A 21,120-nucleotide genomic window follows, 5' to 3' on the forward strand; every position below is an offset into this window, starting at 1 on the left:
TTTTATAAAAAGAAAAAGCAGCTTATTGCAAAAAGAAGTGTACTCACGGAGAATGTCCTTAAAATCATAATGACCCATGAGGGACCTCATCCTGTTTTGGCAGGACCCCATCCTGTTTCCCTGACATCTATTTAACAAATTAATAAAAAAGAACATAAATAAAAGAGAATAATAACTTAGCACTATCTGGGCACCTGAGTCTGTGAGTCCTTTAGGGCCTTGGCACCTAAAGAGAAAAGGAAAACAGACCCTGTTCTCTGAGGCTTTGAAAGGGGCTTTCCTTGAGGCATTAGGGAAGCTCTGGGGGCCCTAAGAGCTGAAAGGCTGAGGTGCCTGGGGCATGAGTCTGTTTGATCCAATAAAGAGCCAGAGAAAAAAAATGGCTGGTAAGTAATTTTGCTATTTCATTTGGTGCAAAAGAGAAGGCAAAACACCAGAATATTCAATGAGCCAAAGCACAGAATGTGATACGGATGTGAATGCAGGCTGACCCCTTCTCGAGAACATTTCTGAGCCTGAATAAAGCACTCACTGTGAAGGGTAATGGACAACAGCATGTGTTTAAACCGTGATGCCCCTTTTGTTTTTCTGATAGGCGAAGAGGAGGATGAATTTGAAAATTTCATGCTGCCTCTTACAGTCTCTTTCGAAACAGTATTACAGATATTCAATAACAACTTTAAACAAGAAGATGTAAAGGTGGGTTTGTTTCCAAACATGAGAAAAGGTGATTTTGTTCATTCTAGGACAAAATCTAGGTATAAATTCAGAAAAAGGTCTGCATATTTGTGTGTGCTTCGTGCCCCATCAGTCTTAATTTCCTACTTACATGTGTCTTCGAGGTGTACTTTTCATATAAGTGCTTTTCTAGTTTCTTATACAAATGGACTTTGAGGTTATCAAATGATTGCAGATAGTCAGCTTATGATTAGATGACATATTTGTCTCCCATGGCAGTATCTTTTAAAAGAACATTTCTCATGAGTACACCACTTTAAATGTCCCTATTCCCTCATCCGCCCCGCACTGTATGTTTCAACATATTTATATGGAGGAATGCGCAAATGTACACATGCTAAAATACCACATCTCTAAATATTTTTAAAACAAGAATTTATATAAATCAAGACTTTATTAAATGGCTAGGCATATATGTATAAATAGGAGCTGGTCTTGAAGTATTGCGTTCTTAAACTGAACAAAGTGATTAGGATAACTGATAGCTAAATAAGGTTTTTATGTGCCTGTGGGAGCCATATTAGGATTGATTTGACAAGTCAGTTCAGCTGTGGCAACAGTCATAATATCTAAGACAACATTATGTTTTATTAGTAAAATCCTTAAGTGTGTAGCAAGCTGTTTGTGACAACACAGCCCCATATTTTAATATGGGGGATGGGGAACACGAGATTTGCTAAATAGGAGTAACACCTTCTGAAATTCTCATGCATCAGGGCTATATTAAATAGACTGACACTGGTTAACATTCTTAAAAGACTAATGAATATATACCGATAATGCAGGCACCTTTGCTGGTGATACTTGAGTCATGTTTACTGTTATTTGAGATACGGTGAAAATACTGACCATCATTTTGCACAGCTCCTCTTCTCTCTACCAAAAAGAAATATTAGCACTAAGAAGCCAAATAGAAGAATAATGGCCTTTGGTGATTATTTAGCGTAGTTCATCTACTAAAAAATAATTAACCAAACACTGTACCTTCTATTTTGAAGTAGAGTTTTTGAAATGAATGTTTATCAATATGCAATTGTCATAGAATTTTAAAACTAAAAAAAGATCTTAGTGATTTTCTGTGTGTTTGTAATGTTGCTGCAATTCTTCACCAGCGTTTCTACTCAGGTTAGCTTTATTTTCAGTTGTCTTCCAAATATTTTTAATGACCGAAAGTAAATCTTTGCAACTTTAAGGTGGCTATTGCTGCCCTTTATATCAGAAAAGAAGCAGTAAGATTGAAAAAGAGTATCTTTTTAAAAATTACATTTGTCTCATTTGAAGATTTCATTATACTCCAAGCCCATTTTGATGTAATCCCATCTAGTTTGATAGAAACCATCTTCCCAGAGTCATTTTTAATGGAGTTCCAGTGATATATCCCTAAACCAGCAAGTTCTTAACGACCCTGGAAAGTGACTGCTTGATTACACTTTAACGGTATTTGCAAATAAAATCACAAGTAATTAAGGGGAAATCTCCAGGCTTTTGAGCAAGTTTGATGCATGATAACTGCCTGATTCAGCTTCATCTAGAGTAATGCTGTGTAGGCAACAGCTACTGAGATCAATAGCAACGTAATGATAGTGGCAGAATTAAGTGAGTAACCTGAGAACTGTGCCTCAGAATGCATGCAGCTGCCACGAACCAAGGCCACACAGTGCACTCCGCGCTTCCGTCCTAAATGTTCATCAAAAGACGCCCTGCAGGAAAATGGAGTTAGATGCTCTTTATTGCTGATCGTGTCTCTTGCCACATTTATCAGGGAAATTGGATTAGCAGTTGGCAGCTGCAGGTAGACAAGATTCTGCAGTGATTAAATATGCAGCTTGGCTGCATTTGTTGTGACAGACCTTTAGTAAATTCTACTGTAAGCACCATCTGTCTAATTTGTATAAAGAAAACTTGGTGCTTTAAGCTACCGATAAAGAAGTAAATCTGTTGCTTTATCATAAACAAAACTTTTGCACTAAATGCTTTTAAATGTAATTTATTAGGTTAAGGCTATTTTTCTATCATGATGAATAAATAATACATGCAAAAGTGCTTTCAGGTACTTCATTTTGCAAGTACTAAAGATAAAAACAGTACTGTTTTGTTCTTCAATAAAGTATTTAGTATTCCAATCCACAGGAGGTGATGCTGTTAAAATATCTCTATGAAAATGCCGCAGGACTGCCAAATTCATTTAATTTGCAATCCTTACCAGGATTTTCTAACTCCCTGTTTATAGATATTTTTCAAATGCAGATTTCAGGATGAGCACAAACATTAAGGACCTACATTGCCAAATTGAAATATGGTTGTGAGAGGAGGAAATGCTGTAAAACTCCTAAATTTATAGCTTTGTTTTCTTACTTAGTCCTAATAAAATTGAAGAGAACATTGAATTTTTGTCTTGGGTTTTTCTTTTCCAAGTAAAGGGGAAAAGGAAGAAACTGCCATGACAAACCCTGGCTCTAAAGCATTAGTTCACAGTAAATGTTTCCCCCTATAATTGTACCCTTAGTAAAATACAGTCCAATACCCTGACTTCCCATGCATCATTTTTGATTTGGCCATGACGTCATCGGTTTTAAGGAAAATGAATGAAAACTTCTAGGAGGAAAAGGAGCAGTTAAATAGGAACCTGCTATCTTTAGTCTCTTCGTAAAAACTCCACAATGTTAAATTATTTAAAATCCTAGATTTTCAGCATGCGCACATTAAAAGTTTTCGCACTAAGTGCCAAATGTTGCAAACAGCACTTTAACAGAATGATTTTGCTTTGATCCCTGTAGCAGTTCCTGAATAATTTATCACAGGTTATTGCCTTAATTCTGGAGAGGGATAGAGCAATAAAGGCAGATGAAAACACTCCAGTTGAAACACCTTGGGGCCTGCTCATTCCTCTGACACGGCTCTTTTGTTGGAACTATTTAGAGGTTATTAAGATGTGTCTCCAGAATTAAGAGTATGCTGTAAGGATGAAGACAGCCATCTTAATTCTAAAGACAAAGCACAATGACCCTTCACCTTCTTTTTCTTTGTTGTTATTATATAGTAGAATTATGAGGATAATATTATAGCTGCCCCCAGTAGTGCCACTACAGTAAAGGGTCTGTCAGACTTTCCATTAGAAACCCTGTTTTGGGGGTCAGGGTGGAAGGAGTCGCATTTCAGCTGTTTCCCAGCCCATCCATCTCACACTTGGCACACAGACAACCGTTCACCATGCAGGAGGCTGAAACGCCAAGCAGTTTCTCCTTGAACTATCCCAGAAAGGATCCTGAGGATTAGGCACCCCAGACCTGCCCACTCCCCAAAGCAGCCTCACTTTATAAGGACCTCTCATTTTTCAGACTAGTCAAGTATGACTAGCTATAGGAGAAAGGTAACTTTTGAAATAAACCTCTATCCACTGTTTTAAATGAGATGGTAAATCGTGCCTCTTCCTCCCCTAAATTTCAGCCAGATCACCCTTTGCTCTCTGAGATTGGTTGGTAGCCTGGTTGAACTAGTTAACAGTTTTCCTTGTCTCATACCAAAACTGGGTATGTTTTGACTATCAAGAAAGTACTTCTTTAGTGTTGTTTGAGCATCTGTATAGATTATTTCAGTACTATTGCTGCTTTGAGATAAAAAATTGAGCATAATAAATCTGTTTCTTACATTAACACTGCATTTTCCTGTTCAATTGAATCTATTGAAAACATAGTTACTATATTGTCATATGCTTTCTTTGCTTTGTAGTAACGTTTTCTAATATTAAACATTGATATAATTTCATAGATTTGAGCCCTTTTATTAACTTGGCATCTTTTAAGCAAGAAAAATTTGTGATAAAATAAACATTAACCTTTTTGTGTAATAAGGATAGTCTAAAATATTTTTAGAGCCTTTTACACTAGACACAAACTAAAACTCATTTTTCCTCTTGACCAGTTCAGAGTTGAATGGTGAGTACCATATGTATATGTGAAAACTTAAGATTATTTGAAGAGTAGCCTGTAACCTGTAATAAAAATAGAACCCGAAAAGGCCACTTTGATAGGAAGACTGCAAAGAGAATTAGAATAGAGTTGCTCAAAGAAGACTTCTTAGAAGACGTATTTTGTTCTGGAAGCTGCAAGAAACATGGAAAGCTGAGAAAGAGAAGAAAGGTTCCAGGTGATGAAAAATGGGTTCCATAAGAGGCAAAATATGTTTTGTTTTTTTTTTAAAGTAGCAATCATATGAGACAGCTACAGAGAGACTAGCTGATTATAGAAAAATAAGTACTGGTAAGCTTATGAAAGGAAAAGGAATAAGTTATTTAAAGAAACAGAAACAAACATTCAGGGTTTACAGATTCAGAAATTCAGATTACCATCATTCTATAAATTGTTACGCAGTATAGAAACTGAATATTCCTATAAAAAAATCTTCCAGTTATATTGAGTCACCTTTTAGGTATGGGGCATGGGAGGGCAGGGAATCAAAAATCAGAGATCTTTGTGACAGATAAACTATTTCCGATTTTGAAATTTTTTAGCCATTAAATGATGGTCAGGATTTAATGGCTTCCAGATCCTTAATGCTAATTTAAATGCCCTCCTGTAGAGATTTTCATTTATTTCATATTCATTTCATTATTTTCATTTAGTCAGAAAATCTGACTAAAAAAAAAGTTCAGAGACCATTTTCTAGCAGAGTATTTCCACTGAAAACAGCATCTTCAGAAGTCACAGTTACATATCTCAGTTATCACACCCCCTTGTTTTGCAATTATGTTTATTTGTCCTCTTTGTTCTGACATTCTAGCATCTGTTCATGGGTTTTCTTTCTCTTTTCCCAACCATCATCCTAAGGACAGCTTAATTAAGAGTCCAGAGTAAAATCAAATCTCTTTTGTTTAAGAGTCAAATTTTTGTTTTGTTTTCTCTAAAGCCAAATATTTATGGAATACTTATGTATGTATCAGTCTCTTGTTAGGCATTTTTATATAAATTTATTCCGGACTCTACTTCTGTAAGAAAGACATTATTAGCCCCTTTAAGAGATGAGAAAACTGAGACTGATAAATTGCCTTGCTTTAAAGTCTTACAGTTAAGAAGTAAAGCTGGGTTTAAATGCAAGTCTTCTGATATTGAAGAACTCTTTTCCTTGCTTGGGGAATGTGAGTGCCATTCTGGGCATGTCACAGTACCAGTAGGTCATCTGGCCAGTTTTATGTTGTCCGAAGTTTCTGAGAGTATTCCTTAGGGATCTTTAAATGCCAGTGTGCTTTCAGGTTGGACTCCATACTGCATAGTGGGATGGATTTCTTACAAGCCACTGTGGTTAAGAATTGTTTTTATAATGTCTGGACCCTTTACATTTCTGTTTTGTGGAATTATCGGTCCTCTTTTTTTTTCTAATTTGGCATTATTCAGGAAAAAATATGTTAATCTAAATGTTTCTATGCCACTGGAATTATGACTTAGCTCAATTTATAAGAAGCAGAGTTGGTCAGCAGATCTGATGGTCTGTTTGCTTAAAAAGTCTGTGGCTTTCTATAGAAAGAGATCTGAGCGAGACATTTTAGCTAATGAATCAAAATCAGATACGTGGTCATTATTGCCTGATTATTACTCCATCTGCTCTGTGCTAACGTGAAAATCAATTACTGTGTCTCTTTCCCACTGACAGCGTATGTTGATCGGGCTGGCAAGAGATCTTCGAGGGATTGCCTTTGCACTGAACACAAAGACCAGCTACACCATGCTGTTTGACTGGATGTATCCTTATTACACTGTGACAATACCAGCTCTGTGCACAGAGGGATGCCAGGCCCCTGGCTTTCGTTTAATAGTATGGCACAGTAGGGAAGAGGAAACAAAGCTAAATGAACTAATGTGTAATCAGCTAAAAATTACAGCACAGTGGCAGCAGTACAGATAACTGAGCACAGCGCTTGGAGACCCAGCTCCGAGAGGTCACTTTTTTGGTGCCATTAAATATTGACAACTTAAAAATCACATCCCCAAATGATTGTTTATGTGAGGGTTGCGGGGTTCTTGGGCTAACATCTTTAAATCAAGATCAATGAAGCCTACCATTTGGCATTTTCTAAGGGACTTGGATTTTTACTGTATCTCAAATAGCAGAGCTGATTTCACTTTTTCTCTTTGAGGCTCTTTAATTCATCACGCTATAGTGTTTCATCATCATGAAAACATTAATGGACAAGAAAAGGGGAAAATAAATGGTTAGAATTTTTCACTGGATATAAAATTTGAATTTACCACTGCCAAGGCTTAGTACAGACAGCAAAAAAATTAAGGAAACAAAATCCCCCCACAGAAATGCCTCATCATTATGAATAAAAAGAGCATGGATTTGGTGTTAGGCAGACCTGGCTTGAATTCCTAGATCTCCATTTGCTGTGTAAACTTTGGCAGTTTTTTTCACCTCTTTGAATTTCCTCATCTAAAAAAAGAGACATCCAGTATTATGGCTTATTGTAACCATAGAAATAGGCAGTGTACTTTGTATTAATATAATGTCTGAAACATAACAGGTAATCATAGATGTTACTATTAATATTGTTTTAACAGTATTACATGAATCCTGTGTGATCTTAACAGAAAGTGATAGTTTATGCAAGTTATGTAAGTAACATAATGTTATCATGCCTTTGTGTTCAGTACAGGAAACCATCAGTGCATAAGAGAAATTCTGTAACCTTAAACAACTTCCTTTTTAAGTTACATTATTTCTCAGTTGCTGTTTTCAAACCCTTTTTATCAAACCTCCCTCATAAATTGCAAAAGAAACTTGTTAAAGATAGTCTTTAACTGATGGCACATTTATGGCAAAAACGTAACAGGATCTGGGCACAGTTTAGGGAGATCTCCACATGTTAAAGAAATTGTTTGACATTAATTTGAATACTGACTTATATTTTTACTTACTATTAAAACCTACCTCATCAGATTTGTGTGTCCATAGAAGGGTTAGAGATAAGAATTTCCTTCCATTGAGAAATCATATGTCTTTGTACCAGTATAAAGTACACGTGCAGACTGTAGACTTTAACAAAGAAAGTATTACATATGACTCTTCCATTTCTCTAAACACAAATAGAAGCTCACAAAGCAAAAACTCTTAATTTATTTAAAAAATTACTAAAACTTCATTTTGGCACTTTAAAATTGATGATTGTCTTGAAACCAACTACAATTCTAGGATGTCCAGCAATTAATGCTTCACATTTTCCTCATCAACAATCTTAACCAAGTGTTAAGATAAGAATGTTCCCCTCAACCATCAAAGAATAGAAATATCTGTCATAATTGGTACTGCCTAAAATTTATAGAACATACTATAATTTAACTTTTTAATTAAGCCCTTTTCATTTCCTCACTTAGCTCCTTCTTTTGGGCACCTATCAGAAATGAAACTTTTGTCCAGCAGATGGCAGAAAATAGCAAACGCGAAAACCTTGAGACTTACTGTTTTGTTTTGGACTAGAAACCACTGTCTCCTCCTTCTGCCCATAGACATCGGTGTTATTAGGGTCAGGGGCGGAGGGCGAAGTGTCAGTTATGCAGGAAGTTATGTTAGATTGCCACGCGAGCTGGCTTGGTACCGGCCTTGCTTATAATAATTGAGTTTCAGTAGCAAATCAGCTTCCTTGGGAAAAGGCCAAAGGCTTTTCATAATTGTATTGACAACAAAATGAATATGATAAATGGTGTTCATTCAGTTGAGGCAAGATTTATAGTTTTCCTTTGGGCAAGGGATGAAGAGCAAATATTTATAATAATAGTAAAATTTGTTTAAAAGTTACATTATTTGATAATTCAAAGAGCTTTATTAAAATATTTTGAAATACTTTAAGCAGTTTCAGGTGATAAAGTACAGATTCTTTCCAAAGTATTCTAGTAATATAAAAATGAGTAAGTATATGATTTTAAAAAAACATAGATATGAAAGTCATTTATTCTTCCTGAAATATTGATATGTCAAACCGTCAGTGATGGTTCTCACATTACTGCTGGGGAAAGTTTATTTGCCTTTTATCCACAAAAAAAATGTGTGTTCTTTAATTTTCTGTATAGTCCTTAGCATGCAGAAGAAACATCCTGTAAGAGCACATGTCATCTTAAAGTCAAATGCATCTTATTTATGGTGATTATTTGATAAAATGCTATTTTAGTGGTTAGCTGTTTAATTTAAAAGCATTTCTATAAACACTGACTGCATTAACTGGTACACAAACTACATTGCTTATCACTCTGTCCATCCAAGCCTAGATCGCCTGGAACTACACAGCAACCATGTTGATAAATTGTGCCACTAGTGGAGAACTGAAGACGAGTCGTTGCTACTTCTTTACCCCTATAGCGAGAGCGTAGCAGCGAAAAGCGTCTTACCTTGCAGTGTACTTAGTCGCCTTGTTTAAACTTTTCCCAGATCATACACAGACCTAAGTGTCAAAAATCCAGCAGGAAATTGAAAAAAAAAAAATGAAGGAATGTGTATGATGCGATTTCCTCACACTCATTCTTTTAATTGTCATAATTCTGATCTTTTGAGTACACTGTTTTCAGTCATGCAATCAGTGCTGTTGATTAATATGCATAAACGTATTATACAAAGATAAGTCAAGACCATGAGATTTGTAAGGAGGGGAGAAAACAACTTAGAAATAGAACAGTTCCAGTCCTGATTTTACCACTTAACAACCTGTGGGGTTTGGGGTAAATTACTTAATGTCTCAGAATCACAGTTTTCTGCTCCATAAAACAGGGCTAACAATATTTATCTCTCAGGTATGTTATAAGAAGTGAGTGAACTAATATATATATATATATATATACACACACACACACACACACACATTTATATGCATATATATATATATATATATACATGTGCATATATGGGCTTAGTACAGTGTCTGACACAAAGTGAATACACTCCACCACTGCTGTGAGCTCCTTTCCCTAATACGGAATGAGACAAAGGAATCCAAATTGCTCGCCTATCCAGCATATTTCTCTAACTATGCTAAAATTCATGAGGGATGTAGATTTTTCTTAGCTCCTACCCCAAAATGAGCTTATGGTTTAATAGAGTCAGTTAGGTAACTATCTAAATGACTGTAATAAAATATAGAAGATGGTAAGGGTTATAAAAAAGTTTATAAAAAAGATATAAATAAAGTGATTGCATTTATCTGGGGCATCAAGAAAGGCTCTGTAAAGGTGAAGATATTTCTCTGAATCTTAGCAAATAAGTAGGATTGGACTATTGGAATTGTGAAGCAAGAGGTTTTTTGTTGGTCTAAGTACAGACTTAGGAAGGAGAGTAGTGGAAAAGATGTTTTGTCAAAGATAGGACTTATTTTATGGTTGGACACAGGTTGTCTGGGACCCTTGACTATCAGGCTAAGGAACTGAAAAACTTACTCCATAGATGGTATAAAGTAATTAATAGTTTTGATTGACTAGCAGAATTGTATTTCAAGAAGAAAATAGTTAGCAGTGTGTTGGACAAACTGAAGTAGGGAAGAAAGTAATCCTGAAAATGTGCTATTCTGCAGGATTTTTTTAGTACATTGTGCTAAGCATGAGAAATTAATAAAATGTTTGCTTTTTATAAGAATGAGTAAAGTGGATTGCTCATTAGAAGCTCATAATCTAGTGTAATAAATAGCTGTAATAAATAACTAAAAAACCATCAATGTATTGTAACAAAGACACATGCCAAGGACCATATGAACTTTGAAGAAAAAGAGGTTGGTGTTTGGGGCAAGAAGTAGGTTCCCCACGGAGGTAAAAGTTGAGCTAGCTGTTGAAAGATAGATAGGCATCTGCCAGAAGGCTTCCCTCCATGAACAAAGATATAGTTGGTTCACATTCAGGGAATACTTTAACAATAAGCTCTGAACTGACAGCCTATTTCTGTTCTGGAACCACCTCCTCACACGCTTATCTCCTAAAAGTTTTAACAAAAGCTCTTTTGTTGCCTTCTAGTATACTAGAATGCCTTCTCTACTGTGAAATCTCAGAGAAAAAGAATTACATTTTTACTAATTTATACTTTCTTGGGGTCCAGCACATAGTAACTATTGAATGGTTGGATGGATGGATGGATGGGTGTCGTCAATAAGCAAACCTCATGCTTTTCAGTTTTTCATGTTTAACATCTTATAAGGCAATAACAAATCATTAATCTTTTTTATTTATCTGGTGTTGACCTTCAGAATTCATTGAACAGATCTTTCTAGGTGAAAGCAATTAGATCAGTGCCACTTCTACCAAAGGGCTCCCCACTGTCTTCCTCCTATCCATATATATGTAGTTCTCACAAGGCCACTGGAAAATTAATCACCTCGAGTGGGTTCTGATTCTCACCCTATAATCTGAGTCTGGGACCCTCACTCTGAAGCCCTTTAACCTCCCTGCTTGGTAGACCTCAGCTCCGCCTTCCAGTAATCACTCATTTTCTCTGTGGCAGTCACCTCTGTCAGAAGCATATTAGAATTGGCCCCACTCTCATTCCACACAGAAAAGGGAACATCCTCTCATATCCCCAGGCCTGATCCCATAGTGAATACAGTGTGCTCTGAAAAATATGATGGCCCTAATGTCTTAAGAATGCTTTGCAAAGGGACTTCTGGTGCTTATGATAGTCTTAGATTCTGAGATTTGGGCCTTTTCAGTCTCCTGATGGGGCTCCAGGTCCTTCCCACTCATGAGCACTGAGTTTGTGCTCAGCTCTCTTGGTGGAGTATTTTCTCATTTGTACTCCACCAACACTGCTTCAGAATCTTGGTACTCAGAGCACTCCTATTACGTGTTTACCACCCATACTGAAGCGTGGATTCACAGGAATAAAAGCCATGTATTACTATCTCTGGATCCCTGGCCCCTAGCACAGTACACAGCACATAGCATTTACCATCTGTTAAAAAAAAAAAAAAAGGCAACAGATTTCTAATCCATAGAAAAAATAAAACTAAGTTGTCTGACAATAGCCAAAATAGAGTTAATAATCAAGTTTACTGATTCTGTATTTTTCATTTTCATCCAACTGAAATCTCGGACACACACACACTTATCATCTCCCATCTCTGCCTTATTTTCTTTGTAGTACTTTTTAATGTGTCATATATATGTTTAATTTTCTATCTTACTAGAATATAAATTCCATGAGGGCAGGGATTGTTTTAATGTTTGGTTCATTGATGTCTCTAGAGAGTCTAACAGTCATAAGACATTTATAGACTAGGCCTTCAATAAATACTTAAGTAAATTGTTTCTATATATTCAAATACAGCCTTAATATGGTATATCTAGGGGGTCAAAAGTATTGCTTTTTGCATTTTTAGGGAGCATGACACTCTTAAGGTATTTGAGGGCTTATTTTCATTGAATGTTATGTGAAGTATTTCCTTAAGCTGTGAAATGCACAGCTTAAAAGAATCGAATAGGTAGGTCTAATCAAGTACGCTACACCTCATATTTATAACAACAAATGTTTTTTGAAATCCATTTTCTGCCAGGTGCATGCGTGCAATAACTGCCTATGCACTGCTCTCAAAAAGCATATGATAGGAGAGATGAGGCACTGAGATAGTACTGGCACAAAGGGTACTAGGGCACCAGAGCCATGTACAGGAGACACTCTTAGGTGGGAGGGGTTAGGGTGGTGTCATGGAGGCTTCTTGGAATAATTGACATCTCTAATGAAATATGACGGACAGACAGCAATCAGCAGGAACATACTGGGCAAACACAGGTCTTTGCTCTTTAGAAATTCACTGTCTAATGGAACAGATGGGTAATCAGTTCAGTTCAGTTCATTCGCTCAGTCGTGTCCGACTCCTTGTGACCCCATGAATCACAGCACGCCAGGCCTCCCTGTCCATCACCAACTCCCGGAGTTCACTCAGACTCACATCCATCGAGTCAGTGATGCCATCCAGCCATCTCATCCTCTGTCGTCCCCTTCTCCTCCTGCCCCCAATCCCTCCCAGCATCAGAGTCTTTTCCAATGAGTCAGCTCTTCACATGAGGTGGCCAAAGTACTGGAGTTTCAGCTTTAGCATCATTCCTTCCAAAGAAATCCCAGGGCTGATCTCCTTCAGAATGGACTGGCTGGATCTCCTTGCAGTCCAAGGGACTCTCAAGAGTCTTCTCCAACACCACAGTTCAGAAGCATCAATTCTTTGGCGCTCAGCTTTCTTCATAGTCCAACTCTCACATCCATACATGACCACTGGAAAAACCATAGCCTATTGTCTCTGCTTTTCAATATGCTATCTAGGTTGGTCATAACTTTGCTTCCAAGGAGTAAGCATCTTTTAATTTCATGGCTGCAGTCACCATCTGCAGTGATTTGGGAGCCCCAAAAAATAAAGTCTGACACTGTTTCCACTGTTTCCCCATCTATTTGCCATGAAGTGATGGGACCAGATGCCGTGATCTTCGTTTTCTGAATGTTGAGCTTTAAGCCAACTTTTTCACTCTCCGCTTTCACTTTCATCAAGAGGCTTTTTAGTTCCTCTTCATTTTCTGCCATAAGGGTGGTGTCATCTGCATATCTGAAGTTACTGATATTTCTCCCGGCAATCTTGATTCCAGCTGTGCTTCTTCCAGCCCAGTGTTCCTCATGATGTACTCTGCATATAAGTTAAATAAGCAGGGTAACAATATACAGCCTTGACGTACTCCTTTTCCTATTTGGAACCAGTCTGTTGTTCCATGTAATACAAGCAGTCAACCGTAATACAGTTTGTTATAAGAGTGGTGGTCAAAGTGCTCGAGTGAACTTAGATGAGGAAGAGATTGATGCCCTTTGACAAAAAAAAAAAAAAAAGAAAATTTCACCATCCCAGGGGAAGTAAAACTTGAGCTAGATATTGAAATACAGTTTGGAATGTATTAGGCAGAAAAAACAGCATATAGAGGAATGAAGGCAAGGGAGAGTCTGCATCAGTGGATTTGCTGAGAATTAAGAATGGCTGAACCATAGAAAAGGGCAGGAGCACTAAGAGATGAGACCACAGGTAGGCAGGGACCAGATAAGGACCTTGTTTGCCATGCCAAGGAACTTGAAATTTATTCCAAGAGCAGGGAAGAAAATCGTGATCTTCCTCACCATGGAGGTCACTACCTGTAACACACAGGAAAGGAACAACATGAAGTGATTCAGTTCAGCACTTTCATCTGAAACAAAGACAAGTATATTAGAAAACATCAGAAAGAGACAGCGTTAGGGATAGGAAAAGAAAAATGAAGCTAGTAGCATATGAAGGGTTTTTTCTGCTGAAGTTTTAGGGCTTAATTTTATATTCTGTGTGCATTTGGTAAAGAGGAGGCCAGTTGTGGGTAAAGGACCAGTGGAGCTGAGTCAGAGTTTTCCAGGATCTGGTGGTCTCAGGCATGAACTTATCAGAGGCATGCAAGGCATGCACTCACTATTGATGAGGATGTTTGACAATTTCTCCTTTAGTGTACATGGGCCTACTTTTAGCAAACTGACCTAGAGTAGATTAAAGCTACCCAAAGCTTTTCTTTCAACAGTACATGAACCATGAACTTCTAAATGTTCAAGCTGGTTTTAGAAAAGGCAGAGGAACCAGAGATCAAATTGCCAACATCCACTGGATCATGGAAAAAGCAAGAGAGCTCCAGAAAAACATCTACTTCTGTTTTATTGACTATGCCAACAACAAACTGTGGAAAATTCTTAAAGAGATGGGAATATCAGATCACCTGACCTGCCTCCTGAGAAATGTGTATGCAGGTCAAGAAGCAACAGTTAGAACTAGTCATGGAACAACAGACTGGTTTCAAAGAGGGAAAGGAGTACATCAAGGCTGTATATTGTCACCCTGCTTATTTAACTTAAATGCAGAGCACATCATGAGAAATGTTGGGCTGGATGAAGCACAAGCTGGAATCAAGATTGCCGGGAGAAATATCAGTAACCTCAGATACGCAGATGACACCACCCTTACGACAGAAAGCGAAGAAGAACTAAAGAGCCTCTTGATGAAAGTGAAAGAGGAGAGTGAAAAAGTTCACTTAAAAGTCAACATTCAGAAAACTTAAGATCACTGCATCTGGTCGCATTACGTCATGGCAAATATATGGGAAAACAATGAAAACAGTGACAGACTTTATTTTTTGATCTTCAAAATCACTGCAGATGGTAACTGCAGCCATGAAATTAAAAGACGCTTGCTCCTTGAAAGAAAAATTATGACCAACCTAGACAGCATATTAAAAAGCAGAGACATTACTTTACCAAGAAAGGCACATCTAGTCAAAGCTATGGTTTTTCCAGTGGTCATGTATGGATGTGAGAGTTGGACTATAAAGAAAGCTGAGCACTAAAGAATTGATGCTTTTGAACTGTGGTGTTGGAGAAGACTCTTGAGAGTCCCTTGGACTGCAGGGAGATCCAACCAGTCCATCCTAAAGGAGATCAGTCCTGAATATTCATTGGAAGGACTGATGCGGAAGCTCAATGCCAATACTTTGGCCACCTGATGCAAAGAACTGACTCATTTGAAAAGACCCTGATGCTGGGAAAGATTGAAGGCGGGAGGACAAGGGGCTGACAGAGGATGAGATGGTTGGACGGCATCACTGACTCAATGGACATGAGTTTGAGTAGGCACCAGGAGTTGCTGATGGACAGGCAGGCCTGGCGTGCTACAGTCCATGGGATTGCAAAGAACTGGACATGACTGAGTGACTGAACTGAACTGAAAGCTTTTCTTCAAGCTATCATCCCGAATGTTCCTTGGGGCTACAGTGAAACTAAACAGCTGATTAAGTTAACAATTTTTTTAAAAGGAAAAGAATGTATGTAGATAATTTCTAAGCTGAGAGAGAAATACATGGGGTTTACTATTTACAGTGCCCTTCTGGCACAGTGGTAAAGAATCTGCCTGCAATGTGGGAGACCCAGGTTCCATCCCTGGATTGGGAAGATCCCTGGAGTAGGGAATAACAACCCACTCCAGTATTGTTGCCTGGAGAATTCCATGGACAGAGGAGCCTGGCTGACTACAGTCCTTGGGGTCACAAAAAGTCATGTATGAATGAGCTACTAACACTTTCACTTTCTAATTTTATGTATTTTATTGATAAAAGTTATATAATAAACACTATTTTTTTCTTCAGTAATTTGATGTGGAAGAAACTCGGATAATAGCAATTCAAATGTTTTTACCTTCATGAACTAAATTTATTTTCCTTTCCTACAATATTAAGTATAATGCTGTAAATATCATACGTTGCTTACATGGTACTTCATAAGTATGCTACACATAGAAGAAATGTGGATTCCTTTTTTTTTTCTTTTTCAGAGGCACCAATTTTCAGGAACAGTATTTCTTTTGACCCTTAAATTCTTTAACAAGCTTCATAACAGGTACCCAACATATCTGCCTATTCTTCAGAGGGCTATTGAGCAGTGGTATGGAGAGCCAGCATGTACAACTCCCATCTTAAAACTTATGGCAGAACTGATGCAAAACAGGTAAGAGGTGTGTTAGGCAAGTGGAAAAGTAATCTACTACTTGGTAGCACACATCAGAGATCAGACTTTCCTGCCTAGTGTGTGTGTATTTAAGGCTTAGCAAGAACCCAGGAACCAAAACTTAAGATGATCAGTGAAGTCAACAGAATTAGAGATACAAGGTTGAAACCTTTGGGGAGAAAGAATTAGGTGTATATGGGGACTCTGGCAACTGGGGAAAAAGTTGGAAGACCACAGCCATCATTATTTAAAAGGTTCTAAAGCATGAAATGGAGGAAAGGTGGTTTTAACCGTTTCTCTGCTTTCTGTAGAGGAGAAAAGGAGCTGAGAGGTCTCTGAGTTGAGATGCTTTATTTTGTGGATGAGGCACCAAGGGCAATTCATGGACATACAGTTTGTCTCAAAAAGCCCTGGGGATTGTCCCTGCTTTGACTTTTAAGATATCCTTCTTCCTTTGTGCCAAAATGCACGTATGTGGTTGATTTATGCACTCACAATTTTTATTTGAATAGCAACTACAACACTTCTCAGGAATAGCCTGGTTAATCTTATGATTTGCACAGAGAAGCAGAGATTTAGGTTCTCCTCATATAAATATTAACAAAGGTGTACCTAAAAGAGAAACACTGCAATAAGCTAATTGGTTTTGCCACTTTAAGTGTGTCGTTATGAATATGGCTTAGCACCAGATTACCTGTCACGTAGCGATCCTGTTTCATCAGTTCCTCTTTGTAAACTGCGTGTTGGAAGGGAGATATCCAGACAGGGAAGGAGTATGGATTGCATCTCTAATTTAATCTCTGGGGCTGAGTATTTCACAGCAATAATTTAAAAATTTTAAAACCAGAGGTGGAAAAAGACCTGGCAAATAAATAAATGTGAGTATTATTCTTTTGAAAGCTGTTAGGGTTTTTAAAAACTGTTCTCTAGGTACCTTAAAGACTAAAGGAAGGGTAGCTATATATTTTATATTAGAAATTTAGTTTTTATTACTGTTTTTCAGCAAGATAATTAATAGTACATTACTGATAAAACATTTAATACTAAAGGAAAAAAATAATTACATTATATATTTTATATCTGCCATAGATGGATAATTCATATCTAGCACAATTGTTCTCAGAACTACTTGGCAAAAATCTATAATATCAGAAGATGTTATCTTGTTTATATTTCTCTGAAACCTAATGTGAATTGTGTACATATATTTCTTTAATCGGAATTGTATGTCAGCCATCAAATGTTTCTAATAGCACTTGTAATAAGTTATAACTGCACTTAATTCTAAAGCATTTTGAAAACACAGAGAGAACCAGCAATGTATTCTGTTCCTTAGCAAAGTATCTTTGCTTCCTGGTGTTTCTTTGCTATGATGCGTTTCATATTTTTACTGATCCCTTTAGAAATATATGGTTATTTGTTGAAAGCAGAGCAGCAAGGCAGATTAGAGCCAACTAAAGTCAAAGTGATGTTTAAAAAGCAAATATTATGCCAGGATGGCATATCAGTCCTTTGCCCTTTTCAGACTGTCCCCCCACCTGTCAGAAACTAGGGAAGTAAAATTGTTCTCATTTAGAACTTCTGGGATTTGTTTCTCTTTACTTGAGCTATGTGCAGTGGAAACTGTAGCCCCGTATGTAATTTAATGTGTTTGAAATATGCTTGAAGTATCAGATGATCCATTATGAATATGAGCAGTACTAAAGGTACTTAGATTTCCTGTTATATTGTCATTGTTTTAAAGATGTATATGAGGCACTACAGGAGATCTCAAATGTAAATATCTATACAAGTATCTATATAAACTTACATACTTGGTTTTTTTTTTTTTATTATTATCTATCAGACATTTGCATGAAGGGAAAGGGGGCTAAGAGGTCTGTAATGTAGGCTGTCAGGATAGCGTTTTGACAGATAAATGATGAAGTATTTGAATGAGCAGATAAATGAGAATGACTGTGTTGCCCTAGTATCTTTAGTAAAAACCAGCACGTGCACTGTGTCCCCACTTGTTTGATGGAATGATGCTTTTAAGAGAGGGTGATTGTACTGTTGCTGCACATATGGACACCTTATCTTCGACAAAGGAGGCAAGAATATACAATGGATTAAAGACAATCTCTTTAACAAGTGGTGCTGGGAACTCTGGTCAACCACTTGTAAAAGAATGAAACTAGAACACTTTCTAACACCATACACAAAAATAAACTCAAAATGGATTAAAGATCTAAACGTAAGACCAGAAACTATAAAACTCCTAGAGGAGAACATAGGCAAAACACTCTCTGACATACATCACAGCAGGATCCTCTATGACCCACCTCCCAGAATATTGGAAATAAAAGCAAAAATAAACAAATGGGACCTAATTAACCTTAAAAGCTTCTGCACATCAAAGGAAACTATTAGCAAGGTGAAAAGACAGCCTTCAGAATGGGAGAAGATAATAGCAAATGAAGCAACTGACAAACAACTAATCTCGAGAATATACAAGCAACTCCTACAGCTCAACTCCAGAAAAATAAATGACCCAATCAAAAAATGGGCCAAAGAACTAAATAGACATTTCTCCAAAGAAGACATACAGATGGCTAACAAACACATGAAAAGATGCTCAACATCACTCATTATCAGAGAAATGCAAATCAAAACCACTATGAGGTACCATTTCACACCAGTCAGAATGGCTGCAATCCAAAAGTCTACAAGTAATAAATGCTGGAGAGGGTGTGGAGAAAAGGGAACCCTCTTACACTGTTGGTGGGAATGCAAACTAGTGCAGCCACTATGGAGAACAGTGTGGAGATTCCTTAAAAAACTGGAAATAGACATGCCTTATGATCCAGCAATCCCACTGCTGGGCATACACACTGAGAAAACCAGAAGGGAAAGAGACACGAGTACCCCAATGTTCATCGCAGCACTGTTTATAATAGCCAGGACATGGAAGCAACCTAGATGTCCATCAGCAGATGAATGGATAAGAAAGCTGTGGTACATATACACAATGGAGTATTATTCAGCCATTAAAAAGAATACATTTGAATCAGTTCTAATGAGGTGGATGAAACTGGAGCCTATTATACAGAGTGAAGTAAGCCAGAAAGAAAAACACCAATACAGTATACTAACGCATATATATGGAATTTAGAAAGATGGTAACAATAACCCTGTGTACGAGACAGCAAAAGAGACACTGATGTATAGAACAGTCTTATGGACTCTGTGGGAGAGGGAGAGGGTGGGAAGATTTGGGAGAATGGCATTGAAACATGTAAATATCATGTATGAAATGAGTTGCCAGTCCAGGTTCGATGCACGATACTGGATGCTTGGGGCTGGTGCACTGGGACGACCCAGAGGGATGGAATGGGGAGGGAGGAGGGAGGAGGGTTCAGGATGGGGAACACATGTAAACCTGTGGCGGATCCATTTTGATATTTGGCAAATCTAATACAGTTATGTAAAGTTTAAAAATAAAATAAAATTAATAAAAAAAAAAAAATAAAATAAAATAAAAAAAAAAAAAAAGAATTCTGGGTATTTTAATCCTATATTTTGTTTCTTTATCTGTACATGTAGTCTAAATTTTTGCTGTATTTCTCAGATCCCAGCGTTTGAATTTTGATGTATCATCTCCTAATGGGATTCTTCTCTTCAGAGAAGCTAGTAAAATGATTTGCACTTATGGTGAGTATCCTTTTCCATATTTGTCTCTGCAATATAACTTTTATCTCTTTGGAGGAAAGAAAGATGTTAGTTATTTTGTTCTTTTGAAACTTCATATCTGTATGAATTTGTGAAGTAGATAACAGGGGTGCAAAAAGCTGGGTAGCTATCATATTGACATCAGGAAAAATAAGCAGTATGCCTTTGACTACAGATCTTGCCTGACAAACCTGATGAATTTCTTTTAGCTAAAACTTTAGTGTCATAAGCAAAGGGAATACACTATAAATATAATATTGAAGTAGGATATTGAAAAGTTACAGCATATTGAAAATTGCTAAAATTTAGATTAGGGAGTTCAGTATATTGGGTCAAGGAATGCTTAGACCAGTGTGTCACTGACACTGAATTTGGGGGAAATATCCTGGTAAAGAGCAGTAAATATTTTATTATAGGGAATTTGAGGGCACTATACCCTTAGAATCAGGCTTCTACAGAAATGATTGTCCTATTCAATTATAGTAAAAAAAAAATTGGTAATTATTTTTCTGCTTCCCAACTCTGACAGCTCCATCAATGGAATTCTCAACTCTCTGAGGCCTTTATGTAGCGGGAAATGCCACAATAGATAAGAATCTTCAGTTAGCGTTCCACACACGGACTGAAAACTGACTACAGGCTGGACTCCTTGCAGTATTCTTCTCCTTGAGAGATGTTTTCCTGGGTCCTCCTTTTCTTTGTCCTCTTCTTTTTTGCCTGTCTGTTCTTCCTTTCCCAAATCAACAGCCAACTGTATGTTTGGCCTCAGAAGTTGCCTGTGCTTCTCATACTTCTTTTTGAATACCTAGAAACAGATTCTACAGAATTTTCTAAAGCTTCTGTTGTGTTTTCAGGATATATCTAATTCCTTTTAGTGTCTTATCATACAAAGATATGCGCCTGGACCTTTTTCCAAAAGCATGATATCTTAGAAAAAACACAGTTTGGGGAGATTAAAAGATCTGAGTACCAGTTATAGTACCAACACGTATAATTCCATGACCTTCAGCTAAGACACTGCAGCTAAGATACTCCTTGTCCTAGTTTTCTCGTATATAAAATTAGAAATAATGAACACCTTCTGACCTCTCTGTCTAGTTAGGATTGTTACGTTAGTCAGTCACGTTCGACTCTTTGTGACCCCATGGACTGGGGCTTGCCAGGCTCCTC

The 21,120-nt window shown here is 37.3% G+C and overlaps 1 protein-coding gene across 5 annotated transcripts in view; it reads left to right on the top strand.

Moving 5' to 3' along the window:
* The window catches only part of RANBP17 (RAN binding protein 17), a 363,628-nt gene that overhangs the window by 278,939 nt on the left and 63,569 nt on the right, over positions 1 to 21,120 (top strand). For all 5 annotated transcript variants that reach the window (XM_055555070.1, XM_055555073.1, XM_055555071.1 and 2 more), the window contains 4 exons: positions 596 to 699; positions 6,385 to 6,473; positions 16,135 to 16,242; positions 19,850 to 19,932. In XM_055555070.1, the coding sequence (XP_055411045.1) occupies positions 596 to 699; positions 6,385 to 6,473; positions 16,135 to 16,242; positions 19,850 to 19,932 (384 nt within the window). The remainder of the gene's footprint in view (positions 1 to 595; positions 700 to 6,384; positions 6,474 to 16,134; positions 16,243 to 19,849; positions 19,933 to 21,120) is intronic.

The sequence above is a fragment of the Bubalus kerabau genome, chromosome 18 (genome assembly GCF_029407905.1).
Source record: "Bubalus kerabau isolate K-KA32 ecotype Philippines breed swamp buffalo chromosome 18, PCC_UOA_SB_1v2, whole genome shotgun sequence".
In the NCBI taxonomy this organism is placed as follows: Eukaryota; Metazoa; Chordata; class Mammalia; order Artiodactyla; family Bovidae; genus Bubalus; species Bubalus kerabau.